Below are 19,810 nucleotides of genomic sequence, written 5' to 3'. Positions count from 1 at the left end.
AGGCTGTGTTACCACCTGAAAACAGCACTGCCCTGCAGCTAATGTGCCCTGCTTTTCAGGCATGTGTATAACTTGATCTTCAAGGGATGTACTGCACCTCGTGCTGTCAGGATGCTGGTAGAGAGCAGGCAGAGCCCTTGCAAGCATTGCAAGCTGCTTTAGCATGGAACCCAGTCCTACATTCAGTGAGCACACTTTGCTTTTGCACTAAAGTCATGCAGAAAAAAAAGCAAAAAGCAAAACCAGCTAATTGATCTAATTACTTAACACAGCAATAACAATTACAGTGACTACTGGTGTTTATGATGTTTTCATTTAACCATAGTGACAGTATGTATGCAATTGCATGAGCACAAAGGAATAGATAGCTCTAGAAATGCTGTCTTTCTCTGCTTTCTCCCTTCACAGAGATGCAAAATAAAATAAGAGAGTTTGTTTTGCTGTGTTTTCTTTACCAGTGTCAGCTTTTAGGTATTGCAGCAGCATATGGAGATCTACAGGCAGTGAGGTATTTACTGAAGGAAGCACTAGTGATGTTACCAACTGAACCTAATGATGACAACGCAGCTGTGGTGGCCACCTATTTTGGACATAAGGATGTTGTGAAAGAACTGCTGGATTCCCTGCGTGGTGAGACTATTGGGTTGCCTCTCCCTTATACTTGGTGTCTGTTTGCTATAGTTTTGAGCAGATGATTATTTTTATCCCATCCCTTGAAAGATGAGGGAACTCAGTCTTGGGATGCAGTCATGGAGGGATCTGATCTCTGCTGTGTTTTAACTTTATCCATGGGAGAAGAATACATGAATAAAAACACTCCATGTCTGCAAAGCTGTCATTTAGGCAGTTCGTTCCCATCAGCTCTTGCAGCTGGATGATGTCCCAGAACACAAAGAGAAATTAGGGGATTTTCAGGAAACAGCATTGTCCTACTCTGCTGATCGTGTGGGCACAGCAGTGCTGGGAGTGAGTGCAGCACGGCTGCCTGGTGGGTAACAGCCTGGGTTGCACAGCTGGCAGCACATCCTGTGTTGGAATGGGCTGCTCAGGAAAGTGGTGGAGTCGCCAACCCCGGAGCATCAGGCCTTTTCACAACCACTGATTATGGATGAGTCTGGCACATTATAGGCCAGTGGCATCAACTGAGTCATTGCCTTATCTTCTTGGTAGGTCCCAATACTTGCCAACAGCTCCTGAACTGGATGCTGGCCATCGCCTGCCAGCAGGGACATTTGGACATAGTGAAACTCCTGATTCGTGCATACAGTGCTGACCCCGAGAGCTGTGCAGTCAGGAGGAATGAGTTTCCAGTTCTTATACGGCTGCCTCTGTATGCTGCTATAAAGGCAGGTATGTATTTGCATGCCTCAAAGCTTTGTCCCTCCTCTGCAAAGTCTTTCAAGGAATAGGCTGAGTTGTTCCAACCTGGGAACACTATTAGTGTGGGCTGGCTCGTCTGGGATTGTTCTGGATTTCCAGCAAGATAAATTAAAACAGAATTGGCTCTGAACCGTTTGACTTAGCCAAACTGAAGTCAGGCCCTTTCTTAGTGAGATTACTGCAAATGCTGAGAGACTGAACTTTCCTCATTAATTTTAAACTCCTGGGGAAACGACCCTCCAAAAATAGAAAACATTCAAGCAAAAGCAAAAGTGATACAGATACCATGGTGCATAGGCTTGATTTTAGGATGCATAATTTACACTTCAAAGCACAACTGTGTGTGTAATTTAACAAGATGGGGGAGAAAAAGAGGAGAAAAGAAATGGAGGTCGGGCCGATGTTTCTATAGTGCCTTTGGTGCCTCAGTTTGACTAAATTGAATCTTATCAGTGGAGGAAATAGCCCATATATTCAGTTCCCTTTTTCACACCCCCATGGTTTTTTTTCAGAAGTGGTTATTTCCCAGGATTTTGTTCAGCTCCTTGTTGATTCGTTTGCTTGAGAAACAGAGAACAGACAATCTGCCTTTTCTCCAAAGGGAATGAAGATGTGGCTGTGTTCTTACTGCGGAACGGGGCTTTCTTTTGTTCCTACATCCTGATGGACAGCCCTGAATCCAGCAAGCACCTTCTGCGGAAGTACTTCATCGAGACCAGCCCGCTACCAGGTAGTGCTCCAGCAAAAACAGTAAGTAGCCATTTATCTATCTGAAGAGATGTTCTTTCAAAGGAGCCCCATGTTAATAATTGATGTTTGTGCACCATGTGGCTGGTGGTGGTTCTTCTCAGCTGAGAGCCTTGTGGTTTGCCACCCATTTAGAGCACATGCTGTGGAGGTGGCTGTTGTGTCAGTGCTGGGTTGGAAGGTTAAACCATTAGGCCACACCAAGGTGCTGTGTGACACCTTGCACTTGGATATTTTAACAATGAAGCCAGGTTTCTGCTGTGAAAAGGAATCATTGACCTTTGCTCCAAGCCTCACAGGGCAATAAGCACTGCTGTAGGCTTCTCTGTGATCCCAGGTAAATCATTCATTAGGCTTCTGTGGGTATGAGCTCCTGCTTGTGAGTTCTGTGCTGCCAGGAGTGTTAGCACACCCTCTCTTGCCCTGGGTCTCTTAGCTCAGATACAGCACATACAGACAGGCTCGTGTGACTTTGGGTTGGCTAGAGCATAGGTAGAGCAAGCTTACATCTGTTAACTGTATGTTCCTCCCAACCACAAATCTTCATCAGTAAAAGATAACTGGTAGCCTTTACTATCACTCACTGAGGGCACCTCAGCTTTCTGGAGCAGCATCATGAGTTTCATGTTTGATCAGATCACGCTTAACCCCACAAAATGGGTTTGTGATGGGACATGGAGGCTGAGAAAAAGTAATCAAAGCCATTTTAGGTTGACAAGATCTTTTGACTGCTTAGTCACTGATAACATTTTGACTGTTTGGGGAACGTATTTGCATCTGTTTCTTCCACTATAAAATGTGGGAATTTCAAATTTCTTGCATCATAGCTGCTGGAAGGATTAACGTTTAGTAATGGTGCTGTGAGATCTATGGATGAGTGGCATTGTTTTTGTGCAGGATTTCATTACATTTCATGACTATTCTGTATCTTTGCATAATAAGGCTGTATTCTTCATTCTCTTAATCTTGTATTATTCGAGTCTTTTTCATTCAGAAATGAGAAGTAATGAAAGAAAAGAAAGTAAAGAAATGAGAAGTGCAGAAACTGCACATGCTGTTTCTGCTTTGTAGGACTGTGTGTAGCATTTTGTTTGTACCATTATCCCACAGTTCAGTTATCAGGCATCTTCCATTTTCCTCTTCAATGTATAGATGAACTGCAGTTGAATAGGAGCATCAGAGCTCCGAGCTGAGGGAAATTTGGGGATTGAGGTTCTGACTGCATCAATCCCACGGCCATTGGAGCATCTGGCTTGCTCAACTAGTGGGGTTGTGGGGTGTTGATTCTGCTTTGGTGTCAAGTAAAACTAAGCAGAGGGATTCTCGTAGCATTCCAAGCTTTTCTGTTCTCTGTTTTCCTGCCAACGCCATCTTGCAGGATCCCAGACAGCAACGTAAATGGTAGGGACTACAGTTCACATGTGTGACCTTGACTTATTTGGGTTCAGTCATGAGATTTAGGGCCCTTCCTATGTCATTCTATGTTTTAATGACAGATAGACAAAAGGAAGCTAAATCCAGGATGTTTCTGGACAGGAGTTGATGAGACTGCATGCCTGTTTAGAAGGAAAACAGAATCCTACTATCCTAATGAGATAATTCAGTTTGAATAAACTTCAGAATAAATGTTTGAATCATAGGGGAGAGATCTGTTTTCCATGTGAACTTGCTGGCAATATTTAACTTTGCTGCTGTAAAAAATGACTCAGCCTTGCTCTTGTCACACCCTGAGCAAAGAAGTCTTAAAACATCAGCTAATTGCTAGAAGATCTTGGTTTAAAAGGAAGAAAGATTTAAAAAAAAAAAAAACATTAAAGAAACAGGCACTCAGAAATTTGACCTCTTTTAGACCTCTTCTAGAGGCTGTTTATTTGCAGTACGTTGCAGATTCAGGCTTTTCTCTTTGAATTGTTTTTTTTCAAACTGGCCCAAATTCAGGAAGGTTTGTCCTAGTTTGCCTGCAGAGCTCAGCTCTCTGGGAGGTGACAGTCACATACCTTTATGGCTTTTTGAAGTCAGACTTCAGTGGCAATTGCAAACCGATAGAGCTCATAAATGTCAGTCTTTCCAAGTGAGTGCCGTGATGCGTTCTGCAGTGGGAGGAAGCACAAGGATCATGCAGAGACAGTGCTGTGCCTGACAGCCAGCTGGATGGCAGCAGCCTCCTCTGGGACAGGGCAGGCTGAGCACTGGGCTCAAAAGAGCTCATCCTATCTGTGCTATCTCTGAGGGAAAGCACTGCACGGTTGACCTGCAGTTGGTTTTGCAGTAGTGTATGCTACCAACTATGCGTAAAATGTGGCTGGGGAGCCTTCCAGGCTGCTCTTGTACACTGTACATCGCTGCCTTTCCTGAGGCAAGAGGACGTCTCATTTTTCAACTTTTTTTTTTCTTTTTTTTTCCCCTGTTGTATTTTTAACCCCATACCAAGCCTTTCTAAACACACTGAACAGGCTGCCCAAGGAAGTTGTGGATGCCCCATCCCTGGAGGCATTCAGGGCCAGGCTGGATGTGGCTCTGGGCAGCCTGATCTGCTGGCTGGCAACCCCTCACATAGCAGGGGGGTTGGAATTAGATGATTGTTGTGGTCCTTTTCAACCCAGGCCATCCTATGGTTCTAAATAGGGGAAGTGCTCCGTTTTTACAGGAACAGGTAGCAAAGTCTGAAAATTCCCCCTGCAGTAAAACAGCTCTGTGCAGATTCCAGACTTTGATATGTGTGTTGTAAGCATGGGGATATTTAACTTTCCAGTGTGTGCGATGGTCGATTTTTTTGCTTTTCCATTACAGACTGGAAAAGAGCTTAAGCTGCTGCATTTCCCCAAGGGAGTGCTTTGCCTGGATTTTTGGCATAGAAGCGTTGTGTGTGTGTGTGTGTGTGTGTGTGTGTGTGTGTGTGTGTGTGAGAACCTCTGATTTCTTGATCCGCTGCCTGACTAATCTCAGTTACCATCAATAAAGAAATCTGCAGCAGTTCCACTCAAGGTTCACAACAGCATTATTGATGCAGGAATTAGATCACCACCCTCTGGATATCCTGCCTGCAGCAAGAGTGTGATTCTGGCGGTGCACATGATGTCAGTTGGGAGAAATGCACAACAGCCTTTTCTAATCACCTCACCAAACAGCCCTAAATTGAAGTAAGCTTTTTGGGTTTTGTTTTTTTATTATTTTTTCTTTTATTTTTTAATTTGGAGTTCACTGTTTGCCCAAAAGCAGTGGGGTTTCTTGCTTCTGCACAATTTCCCATCCATTGCATCCCCTGACATCACTGCAGGAGAAGGTTTCCATTCAGTTTTCAGTACTCAAATTGAGAAGTTATGACCTTGGCAGGAAAAAGATATTTTTTTTTTGGCCTTGCTGACTATGTCCAGGAGTCAAACAGTGTCCCTGTCTGCTTTGGACATGGAGCTCACCAACCAAAACGAGGAGGGCTGAGCTGATTCTTGGACTCTGCAGGTTCAGCACTGCAGCCCTTTGGCATCTGGAAGCTAGTGGTGGTGGTTGAATTGGGGTGGAAATCCCCTCTCTTCGTGGCATTGCCACCAGGCTTTCACATAATTTCATTTTCACCCTAGTAAATGCAGAGCCAAGTGGATCCATAATATTTCTCACCAGACATCTGGATTCAGACAAAGGTTTGGTGTTCTGCTCCTAAGTAAGATGAAGGGGCTTGGCTGGTTTGCAGAGACACGGACACCAACCCCACAGTTGGTGTTGAATTTCATGATCTTATCTGTGGTTTTAGGAGTCGCTATCTGAATTCTGCAGTTATCCTTCTATCACATTAGATGCCCTGAAGCCAGGACTGCATTTTTGAAGTAAATGATACATGTAATCCAAATGCAAAATAGAGATTAGTATCAGAGAAGTGGCCTCCTGGTCCTGTTTGCACCTGCTGAAAGCAAGCTGTGTATCTTCATATTACTGCATTGGTTGGTCTGCTTAAGGACAAGTTCTTTTTTGTGCTAAAATAAGAATGTGGGCTTGTATAGGGAGCATCCTCTTGAAACAGGGCAGGAACTGAGAAAGGGGATAAACACAAACAGTTCTTTTTTTTTTTTTTTTTTTTAAATTCTTTATTACAGCTCTGCTGGGAGCAGTTTGGAAGAAAGGAGAATTGTGGCAGTTGGGGTTGGCAGCTGGGTGGAATATTCACCCAGATTTTTGGCTGCAATTCCGCGTTTTCTTTTTCATGTATAGATAAATATGTGAATAGTTCAGGGGCTTGGATGCTCCGGTCATGGATATATTCATGGTCATCTGCTGGTGATCCCAGAACATAAGTGATGGTTCTGATAGAGAAAGTGAGATGAATCCACGTTCCTACAGCCCTCAGTGCTGTCAGCGGTTAAAACTCCATTCCAATCTCTGTATCTTGACCATGGTGTGGGTAAATGGGAAGTCCCTTACTTGCTAGCTGTTGTTTTCAAGACCACAGAGATGTCTGGAACCGCAGCCTAAAAGTTTGGATTTTCCCGTACTCATTGTGGTTTATCCCGCCTCCATCTTGGCTGGATCTCAGCATAGCTTTTGACAAAAACAGTCTGCATTCCTGGAAGGAGCAGAGCAGGATGGAGTCTGCTCTGTCAGCCGAGGTCAGTTGTTAAAAGTAGCAAATCCCCCATTAAAGCATCTCTCACATCCCTGAGCAAACTGCTTGTATTCTGCTTTCAGTACCTGGATCTCTTACACCTTCCTTCTAGCTGGAGTAAGTCTGTTTCTGGTGACCTCATCTGGGAGCTCAACCAGCTGAGAATTCTCTACAATGAAAAACAGAAGTACTACAGGTGCTTTGAGCACGCTCCCAAGTGGCTGGACAGGCAGCACTCGAGGCTTCGTAGTGTAGAACTGCTTTCTGCATCACCTGGATTCAGGGGCTGGCTGCTGTTTTCAATTCTTGGGATAATTCAAAGCACAAGGAAAAATGAGTCAAAATGACCATAAATGTGCTCTTTTCAGTAAGGCTTCCTCATGCCAGAAAAGTACTCCAGCCTGTTAGCACTTGCCCCACATCCCTGCATCCCTCCTGAAGCATGGGATAGCTAGAAATGGCTCCCTTTACAACATAAATCACACGTGGTTGCTGTCTAGGGATGTCAACTTGCTCACTCCTGAGCTTTTACAGCTGAGGGAAAATCGCAAACGAAATTTTAAGCAAGGTTTTGTAAGCAGGAAGCCGTTAAACATACAGACGTGGAAAATCGAACAGCAGAGCAGAGTGCGTTGGGTTTTGATGTAAGAGATTTACACATTAACCTTGCTGGAGTTGATTTCTCATGATAGCTGGTTTGGTCTGTTTGATATGGATGCCTTGCAGCATGGTGGTGAATGTAGCTTTAGGAAAACAGCTTGTTCTCCGCCTTGGTTTCCCCAGTGATGCCATCAGCACAGTATTTCCATTCGTATCTGCTGGGCCATCCTGAGGTTTCACTGTGAACCTTTGAGAAGCATTATGTCTTAGTAATATAGTAACATAATTATTTTTGATTTCTAAAAAGTACAACTTTTTACCTTTTATTCCATCCTCCTTAGACATTAAACCATGCAGCTTCCATTACCTGGAGTTTTGAGTGGCGAGAAAGCATCTGTAGTACACTTTTGTTTCCCTTTCCTTCTCCCTTTCCTAAATGTATTCCTTTTCATTCAAAATTTAGGGTTAAAAAAGCTTAAGAGTTAAATACTGGAATCTGAAAGCAAGTTAAACTTGCTGTCAGGTCCTTGCTGCCTCCTGGTGGTGAATTAGCGATTGCTTCATCAAGGCTTCCATATTGGAGAGAGATGCCAAAAACACTGAGTTTACAAAAACATTTTGAGAACAATAGTGTGAAAGTGAGTCGTTTGAAGTGTAGATCTTCCTGGAAGGCAGTGGAAAGACTTTGTAAATGAAGGCTTGATTTGTTTCCTGACATTGATGACTATAATGTGTTCATGTTTTCTCCTGTCTGAGCTGGAGACTGAAGTAAATAGCTTTGCCTTTCACAACAACTTCTGTTTTTTATTTCCATAAGAGGATAAAACAGCTTCCTCATCTAACTGTCAGAATGTTACCTAGAAAGGAGGCAACTGCCAAAATTATACCTCTTAGTAAAGTACCTTGCTAAATAACATTCAACAAACTTCTGTTGTTGAGAAATGCCTCACAGCAGGACGTTTGCTTGTCCCAGATGCTCCTTTGCAAAGCCCTACCCTGTCTCAGTTGTTCTGGGCTGCTGTTTGCTGGAAGTTTGCAATGGAGGAGCAGCACCTGAGAATCTGTGGAGCTCTGGGTGGTTTCAGGCCATGGCAGCCCTCCTTTGTGGGGCACACCATAGGCAGTGTGTGGCCCAGGACCCCTGCATGTGCTCGATTGTGGTCTCTGGAGTGAAGTCATTGAGCGACTGTATAGTGCAGGCTGCTGATGTCCAGGCATGACTTCATCTCTGAGTCAGTTTAATTCCTAGAAGCAGATCGGAAAGTGAGCAAAATGTTTACAGCCTGTGCTGTGATCTGCCAGATTCCGAGTGGTGTAACAGACTGAGAGCAAGCAAGACTTTACTGATGTGTTTTTCTCTTTTCTTGACATGTACAGGCTTTGTGCGTGAACTGGTCAAACCTCAAACTGCCCTGGGTGGATCTGGACTGGCTGATTGATATCTCCTGTCAGATAACAGAGCTGGATCTGTCTGCCAACTGCCTCGTCTCCCTTCCATCCGTGGTCCCGTGGGGCCTGATGAACCTGAGGAAGCTCAGCCTGGCTGACAATCAGCTGGCAGAGTTACCCAGCGTACAGTCATCCGATGAGATTATATGTACAAGGTGTGTGCTGGAAGCCCACAGCAAACCGAGCCCTTACGGAGAGCAGGTGCAAGATTGTTTGCTGGTGTGAGAACTGCCTCTAAGAAAAGCAGATACAGGAGTTTCTCGGTTGTTTTTCTGCCTGTTGTAAAGTTGAACTGAAGATTTGCCCTTTTCCATTCTCAGGATCAAGCAGTTAGTTGTCAGGACAATTGTAGGGAGTTTCAGACCTTATTCCTCACTGTCTCATGCTGCTTCTGCTCCTGCCCAGTTTTGGTGAGCACCATTCCTCTGTGAGGAGAATCTCAGCCCTGACCTGACCCAGATGGATATTTGATGTCTTACATCAGTTATCCAAACTGCTGTTGTTTCCCTGATAGGGTTAATTTTCTAAATAGAGGTTTTTGCTTTGCTCTGTGAGAATGCACTCCAGCTACTTTCATCCAGACCTAAAGTTGTCCTGAAAAAATAGATGCCTACGGCAACAGGAGTCTTGCTAGCATTTTACTGATGACTGACTGAGTGTCTTCTGTAATCACAGGCTACTTGAGGTCGATGTATCCAGCAACAAGCTTTCTACTCTCCCTTCAGGATTCCTACATCTTAAAAACCTTAAAAAGCTCAACGCTGCCAAAAACTATATGGAGAAGTTATTTGACGAGGAAAACAGTACGTACAGTCCCTTGCTGCACTTACGTTTCAAGGCCTGATCTGGGGAGGAGAACCCCAAATTGCTGTTATTACAACTAAAAGCCAGTATTGGCTGCAGATGCTTAATGTCTCCCAAGGCTTGTTTATTTTTAATCACTCACAATATCTTCTGGCTCTTATCTAGCAAGTCAAAACGTATCTTGCTGGGTCAGAATGCTGTCATGCTTACAAAGTCTGCAACGCTTTGTGTTTTCCAGCAACTAATTGGATTGGCTTAAGGAAGCTGCAGGAGTTTGACGTCTCTGACAACAGGTTGGTGGAACTTCCAACGGTTTTTCTATACTGCTTCAAGTCCCTAAACATACTGAATGTTTCCCGAAATCAGCTGAAAGTGTTTCCAGACCCCTGGGCCTGCCCCTTGGTAAGTCACACTGCTTTGTCAGAGTCAGAGGCTGTAAAAGCTGTTGAAATGGTGCAAATGTGTGTGTATATATATATAGTGATGCTTATGAAGCTGTCAGATGTTTTAGGCTAAAAGGGTGTCCTGTTTCTGCAGGAGTGCCCCTGCAAGATTTGGTTTATAAGTTTCGGGGCAGGTCTTTCTGAGGTTCTGCCTCTTTCTGTAAACGTTGATGACATTGCTGGAAGTCTGCTAGAAAAATGTCTTAGATTAATTTTCTTTGTAGTTCATATGAGCTGAAGTGCTTTTAGGATTGTTTTTGTTGAATGATCAGCCTTTGTCCAAAGTTAACTTCACCAGAACCAATGGGTAAAATGTGGAGTCTATGTCTGCAAATCACTGATGCTTTTATCCTTATTATTATGGGAAAACGTAATGACAAGACCCTATTGATGGCAGAACAGCATGCTTTAGTTAAGAGTTTATGATTGAAAAGCCAATGGGTGTTACTTTCAAAACAACTTTTGAAGTATTTTCTTGCTGAACAAAGAATTTGATCATCAGTTATGTAAATGCATCTCCTCAGCAAATAATACATGCCTACATGCACAGTCATTTACTTAGATCAGAATACCTGAAGAAATCATCTGGAATTAATGTGTAATTGACAGCTGACCTTCTTTTAATTTTTTTTTAAGAGATAATTACTACTGTTTGGGTGCTTTTTCTTTTATGCTTTCCAGAAATGTTGCAAAGCATCCAGAAACTTGCTGGAATCCCTACCTGACACATTCACTGTTTTCTGGAAAAATCACCTCAGAGAAGTGGATTTTTCTGAGAATTCATTGAAAGAAGTTCCACCAGGGCTCTTTCAGCTTGAAGTAAGTATCATTCCTTCCCACCTTTGAAAACTGCATGTTCGAATGCCCTTGGCGAAGCTGGTTGGCATCTCTTACCTTTGGTCTTGTGCAAATAAAGCAATTCTTCCCATCAGAGCTCCCAGTGTTACTTCAGAATTCTTCAGAATTTGTGGCTTTGCAGAGTTTTAACTTGAATCAAAGCAGAACTTGGAGGTTTCCTCCAAGGTTCCCTATTAGCCTGTGGATCTCAAGGTCATGTAGACAGGAACAGGTTATTATTTGTGCAGAAGTTTAGCAGCGCTTGCACTGCTGGCCTCAGTGGGAGTGATGCAGAAGTGATGGTTTGTATCCATGTCCAATTTGGACCTTGGCAGTCTGCTGCAAAGGTACCTCTTCCTTTTGCCCAGAACAGTGCTGAGGATCATTTGCTCCCTCAATTGTTTTTAATGATCTTTGCAGATTTGTGCTTCCCTTCTGGTAACCATTTGTTTTCTATTGGTATTTCTCCTGAAGTTGAATGAATCCTGTGGGCTGTTGTCTCCAAAACTTTTCTTTATGCATTAAAATAATTCCAGTAAGTGGAAATTTAGTTTCAAGCCTAGTTAGCTTCTCTCCCTGGCTGGAATTATTCAGGTAAGATGCTGGTCAGCTTCTCCATGTCATGAGCTGGCTGAAACAGCCTGATCTGGATGCTGCAGTTCCTTGTCTCTAATAGCAGAGGCCTCTTTGCGTGCTGTGGCAGCAGGTTGGAAGGAAGCTCATTTCTAGAAGCACTCGTTCCCTTCTTGAATGGCAGCAAAAATGAAGAAGTTAGAGATGAGAGAGAAGAGGCAATTGCAAAACAAGGACTGTCCATCTCCAGAGTTACAGTCATGAAGAGTCACAGCTAGTTAGAAGTAACTATCCTCCCCTTATGGAGAATCACATAAATATTGCATAAAGTCTCGCCAGAGTTTTAGGTCTCATGGAGAGCAGCTTTTGTCAGTGTTTGTGGGAGATGTATAGCGTGGGCACAGCTGGCTGAGAACGAAGCACTGCAACTAAGCCGTGCAGAACAAAGTCTGTGCTAACTCTGCACCGCATGGCCTCCCTTTCCTTCAGCCCCTGCTCAGGGGTATTTCAGGAGAGAAGTCTGAAGCTTTGTCGTGGAGCAGCCCCCTGATGACCCTTGGAGAGAGCTCTGCACCAGGTGCCAAGGGAGGACTGAGCCTTCCTTCCAGTTGGAGCTTGAGCCAGCAGAAAGCTAGCTGGTGATGAAAGCATTGGCTGTCAGGACACAAGAACAGTGAGGGTTTTTCTGCACGGGTCACCAGCTCCTTCCCCTGCTGGTTCCCTCGGCATATTTGCAGTGTTCTGTTTCGCTTTGCCTTCCCCAGGTCCCAGCGCGGCCCAGTGCTGCCCCTCTCGTGTCACTAGAGGGAGCACGTTGCATGGCAGTTGCCACCGCAGGGCTGCTGGGTGTCCATCTTTATGTCACATGGATGCCTCCTCTTTTTCCATTTGAGGATGGCCAAAAGACTGGCTTCGTGAGACACTCTTCATCTTCCTTAATGGAAAGGGTCGTAAGCCTTTTATATTGTGTGGAGCATATGAAATATTTGACACACTTGAAGCCTAAGGCTCTGCTAGTAAAACAAGATTTCCATTGGGTATAATTCATTAACACTGCTGTAGTTAGGGCATGAGATAATTTAGTCTGCTTATCTGCATTTTCACAGAAGCCCTTCTAGAATAAACCTGGTGGGAAATTCTGTGTGTATATATATGCTAACAAAGCACTTACAAACTTTCCTTGTGTGAAGTAGTTCACGTTTTTCACCTTGTACAACAGATACAAGCCCACTCTGACATGAGCTTCCACACACATGTCCTTACGTGGCCTACTATATATATAGATCATACTGTTCTTTTCCATTTGTAATGATTTCCTTACTAAGAATAAATGCTCTCATAAATGGTTTGTTTCCAATTGAATCTGTCAGCAAGTAGACTAATAATCTCCCAAAACTAACGTTGGCATTGCTTTGCACAAAAGATAAACTTACTGGAGACAGTAATTTCCTCTGCATGCTAGGCATGCTGGACAGGGTGTTCTGATGGAAAAACGTGTACGTTGTGTTTCAGTTTTTAAAAGTCATGCTGAAAAAACTCTGGGTGTTTGGGATACTTTGTCTTCTAACTGCAAGCTAATTTTTTTAGGCTTTGGTGTCCCTGAAGTTGCTGGGAAATCACTTAACCACGTTACCTTCGCAAGATAAGTGGAATTGCAAGCAGCTTAAATCACTGGATCTTTCAAAAAACCAGCTTGGGAAGTAAGTGTTGGTTGCTCTAAAAATATCTAAGAAAACAAAAGCTAAAGAAATAACAGCAAAGCTGATCCTTCTTGTAATGCAAAGGGTGTCAGTAGTGAATTAATTACCTGCATAGACGGCATTGATATCTGCATACCATGTCTCTAAGTACATTGTGTGTCTGTGACAGTGATGAATTATCGGTTACTGCTTCTTTGGGCACTTAGTATGCTATATCATTTATTAAACAGATAGATTACTGATAATGGCAGTTTAATTTCAGAGCATGCAAAAAATTTCTTTAACCCTATGTATGGTTCATCACTGCAAATTCCAGTTTGTGGGGAGCGTATTTTAACCATGAACCATCTGGCTGGACTATGGCAGGCAGTTAGCGTGGGAGTGTTGTTTTGGAAAAGATGAAAAATCTTTGTTTTTCACATGGAAGTGTAACCAGCTGCAAGTTTATAGAGAGTAGTGATGTTAATAAGGTCATCCAATATAAAGGTGATATTCTTCTGTTTAGCAGTTACAGCAGGGATGTTTAGCACAGAGACTTAAGAGTCCCCAGTCTTCTCCAGAACTGCACTTAACCGTGTCGTACTTTAATCTTCTCATCTGGGAGACTGCCCAGCAAGTTTTCTGGAGCTCTCACGAGTTGCTGTGCCCACTGCTAGAAGGATGTTATCATTCTGTGAGTGTCTCTGTGTCCTTCCAGAGTCACGTTGTTGGGTTGCCTTGTCAGGAACTCTCTGCTGAGAGCAGGGAGTGGCAGCAGGTCAGTTGTCTAAGGCTCCTCGTGAAGCTTGTTCAATTTGCTGTTTGACAGGCTACTTAACCTTGACACCCATAAAGCTGCAGGTCAAGTGCTCTCACCCTGGGAGCTGAAAGCATTGCCTTGCAGAGCTCTGTTCATTTGCCAGAAGAAAATCATAGAGCCTGGACAAGTGTTGGTGGAGTCAAGCTCTGTGATTGCGCAGTGGGTTTCAATCCTATCAAAACCAGACAGGAACCTGTAAGAGCTGCACTGGGCATCCCACAGCCTCGAGTGGAGCCCAGCTCTCCTCTCACCTCTCCTGGGCACAAAGCTCCAGCACAGTTCACATCCAAGCTCAGTTTTCTACGTGTTGCCATTCTGTTTTGCTCACAGGAATGACGAGGGATATAAAACCAAGCGGATTCCCTTTTTCACAACGAGGAGCAGGGTGCGTGGAGGCCCAGATGCAGGTAAGGGCATGGCAGAGCAAATGCTGAGCATGGGCTGAGGGGGACTGTGAAGCAGCAGGAATCTGTAGAGTTTGGCTGGGGGAAATAAGTGCAAATTCAGCTGCAACTTTACGTGCAATGGCATTTAAAGAAAGAGGAAATGTGCTTAGATAAAATGTTCCTAAAGGGATGCAGCTGGTTGATACCATCAGCAAATATGAAAAGAAAAGGTGAAACCTGTTCCTTTCATGGAGCTTTTGGATGTTAGGGGGAAGTTCTTTACAAGGAGAGTGGTTAGGCCCTGGAACGGGCTGCCCAGGGAGGTTGTGGATGCCCCGTCCTTGGACGTGTTCAAGGCCAGGTTGGACGGGGTCCTGGGCAACCTGATCTGAATGTGTATGTTTGGTGGCCCTGCTAGGCAGGGGGGTTGGAACTCCATGATCCTTGAGGTCCCTTCCAACCTGGGTGATTCTGTGATTCTGTGATTTTCATGATGATTACTCTTTACAGCTGGAGTACTAGCTGGTGTACTGAAGGGAAATTAACCCATAATTAGTGTTATTACTCTTAGTATCGTCTCAGTTGTTGATTGTGTAAATGCATATTTTGCCCTGTCTCTATGATTTGCACCTGAGGTTTGTGGCAGAGCAGAGATGTCCTGTGTTAGTGCACATGAAATCTCAGAGAGAACAAAGGAGTATTTGAGGATATTTTTATGGCTTCCTGCTCACTGTGGGATTCATCTCTGTGTCTTTTTGTTTGTTTGTTTTATTTTAAATCACTTGGAGAGCACTCTCGACTGCCTGGAGAATAGCTGGTTCTAAAACATCTTTGAGAATGCTTTCCTAGTGAGTTCCCTCCAAAAATGTGCATCTGCATCAATGTGAAAAGGTAAATCTGGCGAGTGCACTAGGTTATAGTAAGGGAAATTGTACAGCTGTGTGAGTTGTGCTGATCTGTGGAGTCTGAAGATAGATGTCAGACCTCCCCTGTCAAGTGCCACAGCATTTCCCAAGGGGAGATAAAGGCAGGAGCAGCAGGCAGAGCTAAAACCAGCTACAAAAGGAACTGCTGCCCTAATGGGAATTTCTGTGTGTTGCAAACCCAGCATAGTTCTTCTACGTAAGGCAGGAAGGGCTGGACTCTGCATTGTTACCATCTGAAAATCCTTGATAATGGCCTGGTGCCACCCAGAGCTGCCTGAGATTGCTGCAGGTTGCAGCAGGGCTTGGAGTAGCCTACCTGGCTGGTGCTACATTGAATAGCCACAGAGACAGAGCAAAGCCAGCTCATCTTTTTCTCTCTGTTCCTTTGCCAAGTATAGCTTGGTGAGACTACAGGATGTGGCCAAGAATTTAAGGAACATCAAGAGAAAACAGAAGCTGGAGTACATCAGCTGCTCACAGAAATCTCCCAGCGAGGTGGAGGGCAGGTTTTCACATGATTTTTACTAACAAAGCTATTTACTCAAGATTATTTAAAGAAAGTAATTTATGGATGCTCACTATACCCGATTGATAAATCTCAGAATAACTTCTTGCGCACGCACGCGGCATTGGTGGCATTTACTCCTCCAAAAATATATTTTCAAGATGGGATTTGTTTTAATTTTTCTAAAGTTCTTTAAAAGAAAATTTGAGCTCAAGCCAGAGAAGTCATAAATAACTCATGAATAAATAATTGCAATTCATAAACACCTTGAGCCTGCTTCCAGTATAGTAGAGTCCTTTTCACCTTGGACTCTTCGGTGAATTGAGTATTGCAGCTATTTTGGGTGCTTGCTCCTACGTGTCCAGGAGGGACTAAATCTGTGCCTAGGTGTGTGCTGGAGAGGAACAATGAAAAGTTTAAGTCCAGTGATGAGCCAGAAATGAAGTAAATGGAATCCATGAATAACCCTGCTGTTCTCCTAAAATAATCCCAAAGATGAATTATTATTTCTTGAAAACTCAAAGGCAGGCTGTGACACCCTGCCCACACCGAGCCGTCCTGACATGTATAGAACAGATGCCTGCAGACAGTGGGACTGTCTCTCATTTCTTCCTGATCATAGCTCAGGTCTGGAACGCTGTTAAAAAGAGAACTGGGAAGTTTCTCCTGTGAAAACCTCTGCCATTTTCTCTCCTTCTTTCTTTCTTTCTTTTTTTTTTTTTTTTTTTTTTTTGTTAAATTGAGCTCCAGTTCCTCATCGTGCCTTCTTGGTAGGGGAAGATCTTGGTGGAAGTACAACTGTGTCCATCCCAGAGGAAGGATGTACATCAGGTCTCAGAGCTGCTTTTATAGGCTCTGGAGGCAGCAGATGGTGCTGCTTGTACTTCCCTAATCAGAGGCTCAAAATCTGCATGTTCCTGTGTGGCCTGATTTTCTTTGACTTCAGGATGCTTCTTGGTAGATATATGTGACAGTCTTAAGACAGCAATACAATTCATGGCAGCTTTTCATGCCGCTCTCCCTGGAGTAATTTGTGGAGCAAAATGATGCTCTTTGGAACCAACCGAATTTTCCTTTGTCTGATCCTCCCCAGCAACAGCAAGTCAGCCATGCAATGTCACTGTTCTTGCTTGGATTGCTCTCAAAATAAGCTGCTTTTTGCTCAGACGTATAGGAAGGCAGAAATTCTATGAGACCTTGCAGAACAGAGAGACAAATGCAAGCAATGCTTTAGGTTAGCGGTCTGTCAGTTGCAATTTGGGTTTTCACCTCTGCTGTTCCTGACATGATTTACCACTACTGCTCCGTTTTGCAACATGAAGGCCTGACCGTAAATTCAGACCAATGTTGTTTCCTTTTTCAACACGAAAAAAGCACATTGAGAGCCACTCGTGCCTCTGGCATGCTGTTTCACTGCAAGCTGGTAGGCTGGAGTTGGGACAGTTTGCAAGGTGCAATGAGAAACAAAATGCCACATCTGCTCTGAAGTACAGTCGTCATGGTAGGCCTGGAGATCGTCACCTTCAGCATGTGCATCTTTATGACTTGAGAACACTGGGATGTGAGCGTGGATGTTTGATCTGTGTTGAAGGCTCTTGGCTTTTCTGCTGTTGCTTTGTGGTGATTCCTGCCAAGGAACATGATCTCATGTCCTGCCCACAGAGTGAAGGTGAAGGTTCTTGGTACAGAGCCTCGGTTCTTGTTGTGTTTTAAAGGTGCAGTTTGTTTCCTGTCTTGTTTCAGGTCCTTTTGTGGAGTTCCCAGCATTTCTGAGCGATTCTCTGGAAGTCCTTTATCTGAATGACAATCAGCTGGAGTCCATCCCGCAGTCCGTTTGCCTTCTGAAAGGTTTAACAGAACTCTATTTGGGAAAGTAAGTCCACGTTCTGGGAAAGCTAGGCAGTGTTCTTTCCATGTTGTTTTAGTGACCAATCTTCTGTGAAGCCCCACCCCCGATGTCCAGCGCCTTTGAAGTCACAAAGCTGCAAATAGTGGACTCCTTGTTTGAGCCATGCCCATCATTTGCTTTAGATAAGGAGGAGGCCAGCCTTATGAATGAGGGGAGATGATCTAATGCTTTGAACACAGGCCTGGGAATCTAGTGTGCCTCTACTTAATTCTGGCTTTTTACTGTCTGCTTCTATAGCGTTTGAGTCAATAATTCATAATTTTTGCCTGTATTTTCTCAACTGTCCAGTGAAAATGATTACACTTGTCTGCCCCAGAGGATACACTGAGGTTATGCATCACTTTTAGGGTGGAAATTACTATTAAAGTGCTGAATGGTCTTATTAAAATGTTAATGGAAGATTTCTACGAGGGGAGAATAGTGTAATGTGAGAGTCCATGAGAGAAGCTACTTAGACACAAAGCCTGGTTGTTGGTAGATGTATTTGTTTTTGTACAGTAACCCTGGTATCCGAGAGCTTCCTCCAGAACTTGGACAGCTGGCTAATCTCTGGCAGCTGGATATCGAGGAACTGAGTATCAGCAATGTTCCTGCAGAGATCAGAAAGGAGGGTAAGTCTGATCCTGTGAGTGCTTTATTACACTGACTGAACTTACAGTGAAAGTAGCTTCTTTGCAACGGTCTTGAACAGGAACATTGTGAGCCCCAGTCCTTCTCGAAGTTAACTGCAATTGTGTAGGGTGAAACTCCTGCACACGCTGACAAGTTTGGTAGTGCTGTGTTACGGCACCATTTAAGGTAGATTGCATGTGGAAGTGATGACTTACAAATGCAGCACTTCATTTGCAGTGTGCGTGCTGGGTGAACTCCATGGCTTGCTTCCTGAATGCCTATGGTTTAGGGTGTACAGACACTCTTTCTAAAGACTGAAGCATTTAGGATCAGTCGTTGCAGTCATATTGCAGTAACTTTATTGTAAGCTGCTAGGTTTTTGAATCAATTACAATACTGTGTTCTTTTTTGTGTGTTGTAACAAGAAAATCCTGCGGGAATAAAGTTATTAAGAATTATCCCTTCTCTCTAGTACAAGACTAAATCTAATTTTAAGTAGAAACATAAAAGTAGAAGGGAAAACAGTATTTTCCAATACTAAATTAGTATTTTATGTTTCCTTTGAGCTTCTGAAGCATACGAGCCACGGTGTTTGTTTCTTCTTACAGTGCTCCATTGTGGAGTCTCAGAGCAGTGACCTTTTTTGGGCTCTCTGTCTCAGGTTTGTCCACTGGAGGTTTCTTTGTTTATTCTCTGGGTTGTCTCAGCCCAAAGAGAAACTTCAAGGAAAATATTAATTCAGCTGATTTGTCTGCAGCAGTGGGTTTTGTGCAGTCCAGCTTCTACATATGTGCATTTGTAACTGCAAACCACAGATAAAGCCTGTCTTCTTCCCCCCTCACTGTAGGTCCCAAAACAGTGCTGGCGTACCTACGAGCACAGCTGCGCAAAGCAGAGAAGTGTAAGCTGATGAAGATGATCGTCATTGGTCCTCCACGGCAGGGAAAGTCAACTCTGATAGAGATCCTCCAGACAGGAAAAGTCCCACAGATGATGCACAGTGATGCCACCATACGTACAACAAAATGGGAGCTACCCAAGCCAGTGGGACACAAGGCAAAGGTGAAGAGCAGTTGAAGATATTTATGAACCCTAATGGGCTGTTTGTGCCCCACGGGGAGCGTTGGGGCTGAAAGGGTCCAACAGAAGCAGTTTCCTTTGCCTAGCACACCTTGCAAGTGACATTTTAGAGTTGTCACAATCCCTCTGTTCCATTTCCAGTTGATGTTAGAGGATAGTTCTGTTTTCCTGAGAATTCAACCTTGACTTTTTGTCCTAACGAGTGAGAGCCGTTTGTAGACTGCCTAAATTTTGGGTTTCCCAGCTTGGGTGGCTTTTGGACACTTTGAGAGAATATTTTAAATCAGCTTCTCTAAAGCAGATTGTTCATTCATATGGGGCCACAAAACAGGTCATTGTACTTAAGGCTTGACCCCCTTGATGACAGAACTATTGTAAATGTGGAAGATGGGTGGAGGGTAGGATGCCTAAGCTCTGGTTGTGATGCCAGGAGATATTTAAGGCATACCTTAAACATCAAATTCTC

At 43.8% G+C, this 19,810-nt stretch overlaps 1 protein-coding gene across 4 annotated transcripts in view; it reads left to right on the top strand.

Annotated features, from left to right (window-relative positions):
• LRRK1 (leucine rich repeat kinase 1) overlaps positions 1-19,810 on the top strand; it is a 68,018-nt gene that overhangs the window by 18,570 nt on the left and 29,638 nt on the right. For all 4 annotated transcript variants that reach the window (XM_042824320.1, XM_042824319.1, XM_042824321.1 and 1 more), the window contains exons 4-15: positions 459-630; positions 1,171-1,350; positions 1,982-2,130; positions 8,699-8,925; positions 9,446-9,573; positions 9,813-9,976; positions 10,699-10,836; positions 13,015-13,127; positions 14,257-14,333; positions 17,487-17,616; positions 18,151-18,263; positions 19,112-19,326. In XM_042824320.1, the coding sequence (XP_042680254.1) occupies positions 459-630; positions 1,171-1,350; positions 1,982-2,130; positions 8,699-8,925; positions 9,446-9,573; positions 9,813-9,976; positions 10,699-10,836; positions 13,015-13,127; positions 14,257-14,333; positions 17,487-17,616; positions 18,151-18,263; positions 19,112-19,326 (1,806 nt within the window). The remainder of the gene's footprint in view (positions 1-458; positions 631-1,170; positions 1,351-1,981; positions 2,131-8,698; positions 8,926-9,445; positions 9,574-9,812; positions 9,977-10,698; positions 10,837-13,014; positions 13,128-14,256; positions 14,334-17,486; positions 17,617-18,150; positions 18,264-19,111; positions 19,327-19,810) is intronic.

The sequence above is a fragment of the Centrocercus urophasianus genome, unplaced genomic scaffold, assembly GCF_019232065.1.
Source record: "Centrocercus urophasianus isolate 14NV4802_14NV808 unplaced genomic scaffold, USGS_Curo_1.0 seq_23, whole genome shotgun sequence".
Lineage (NCBI taxonomy): Eukaryota > Metazoa > Chordata > Aves > Galliformes > Phasianidae > Centrocercus > Centrocercus urophasianus.
This window is presented reverse-complemented; position numbering and strand designations above follow the sequence as displayed.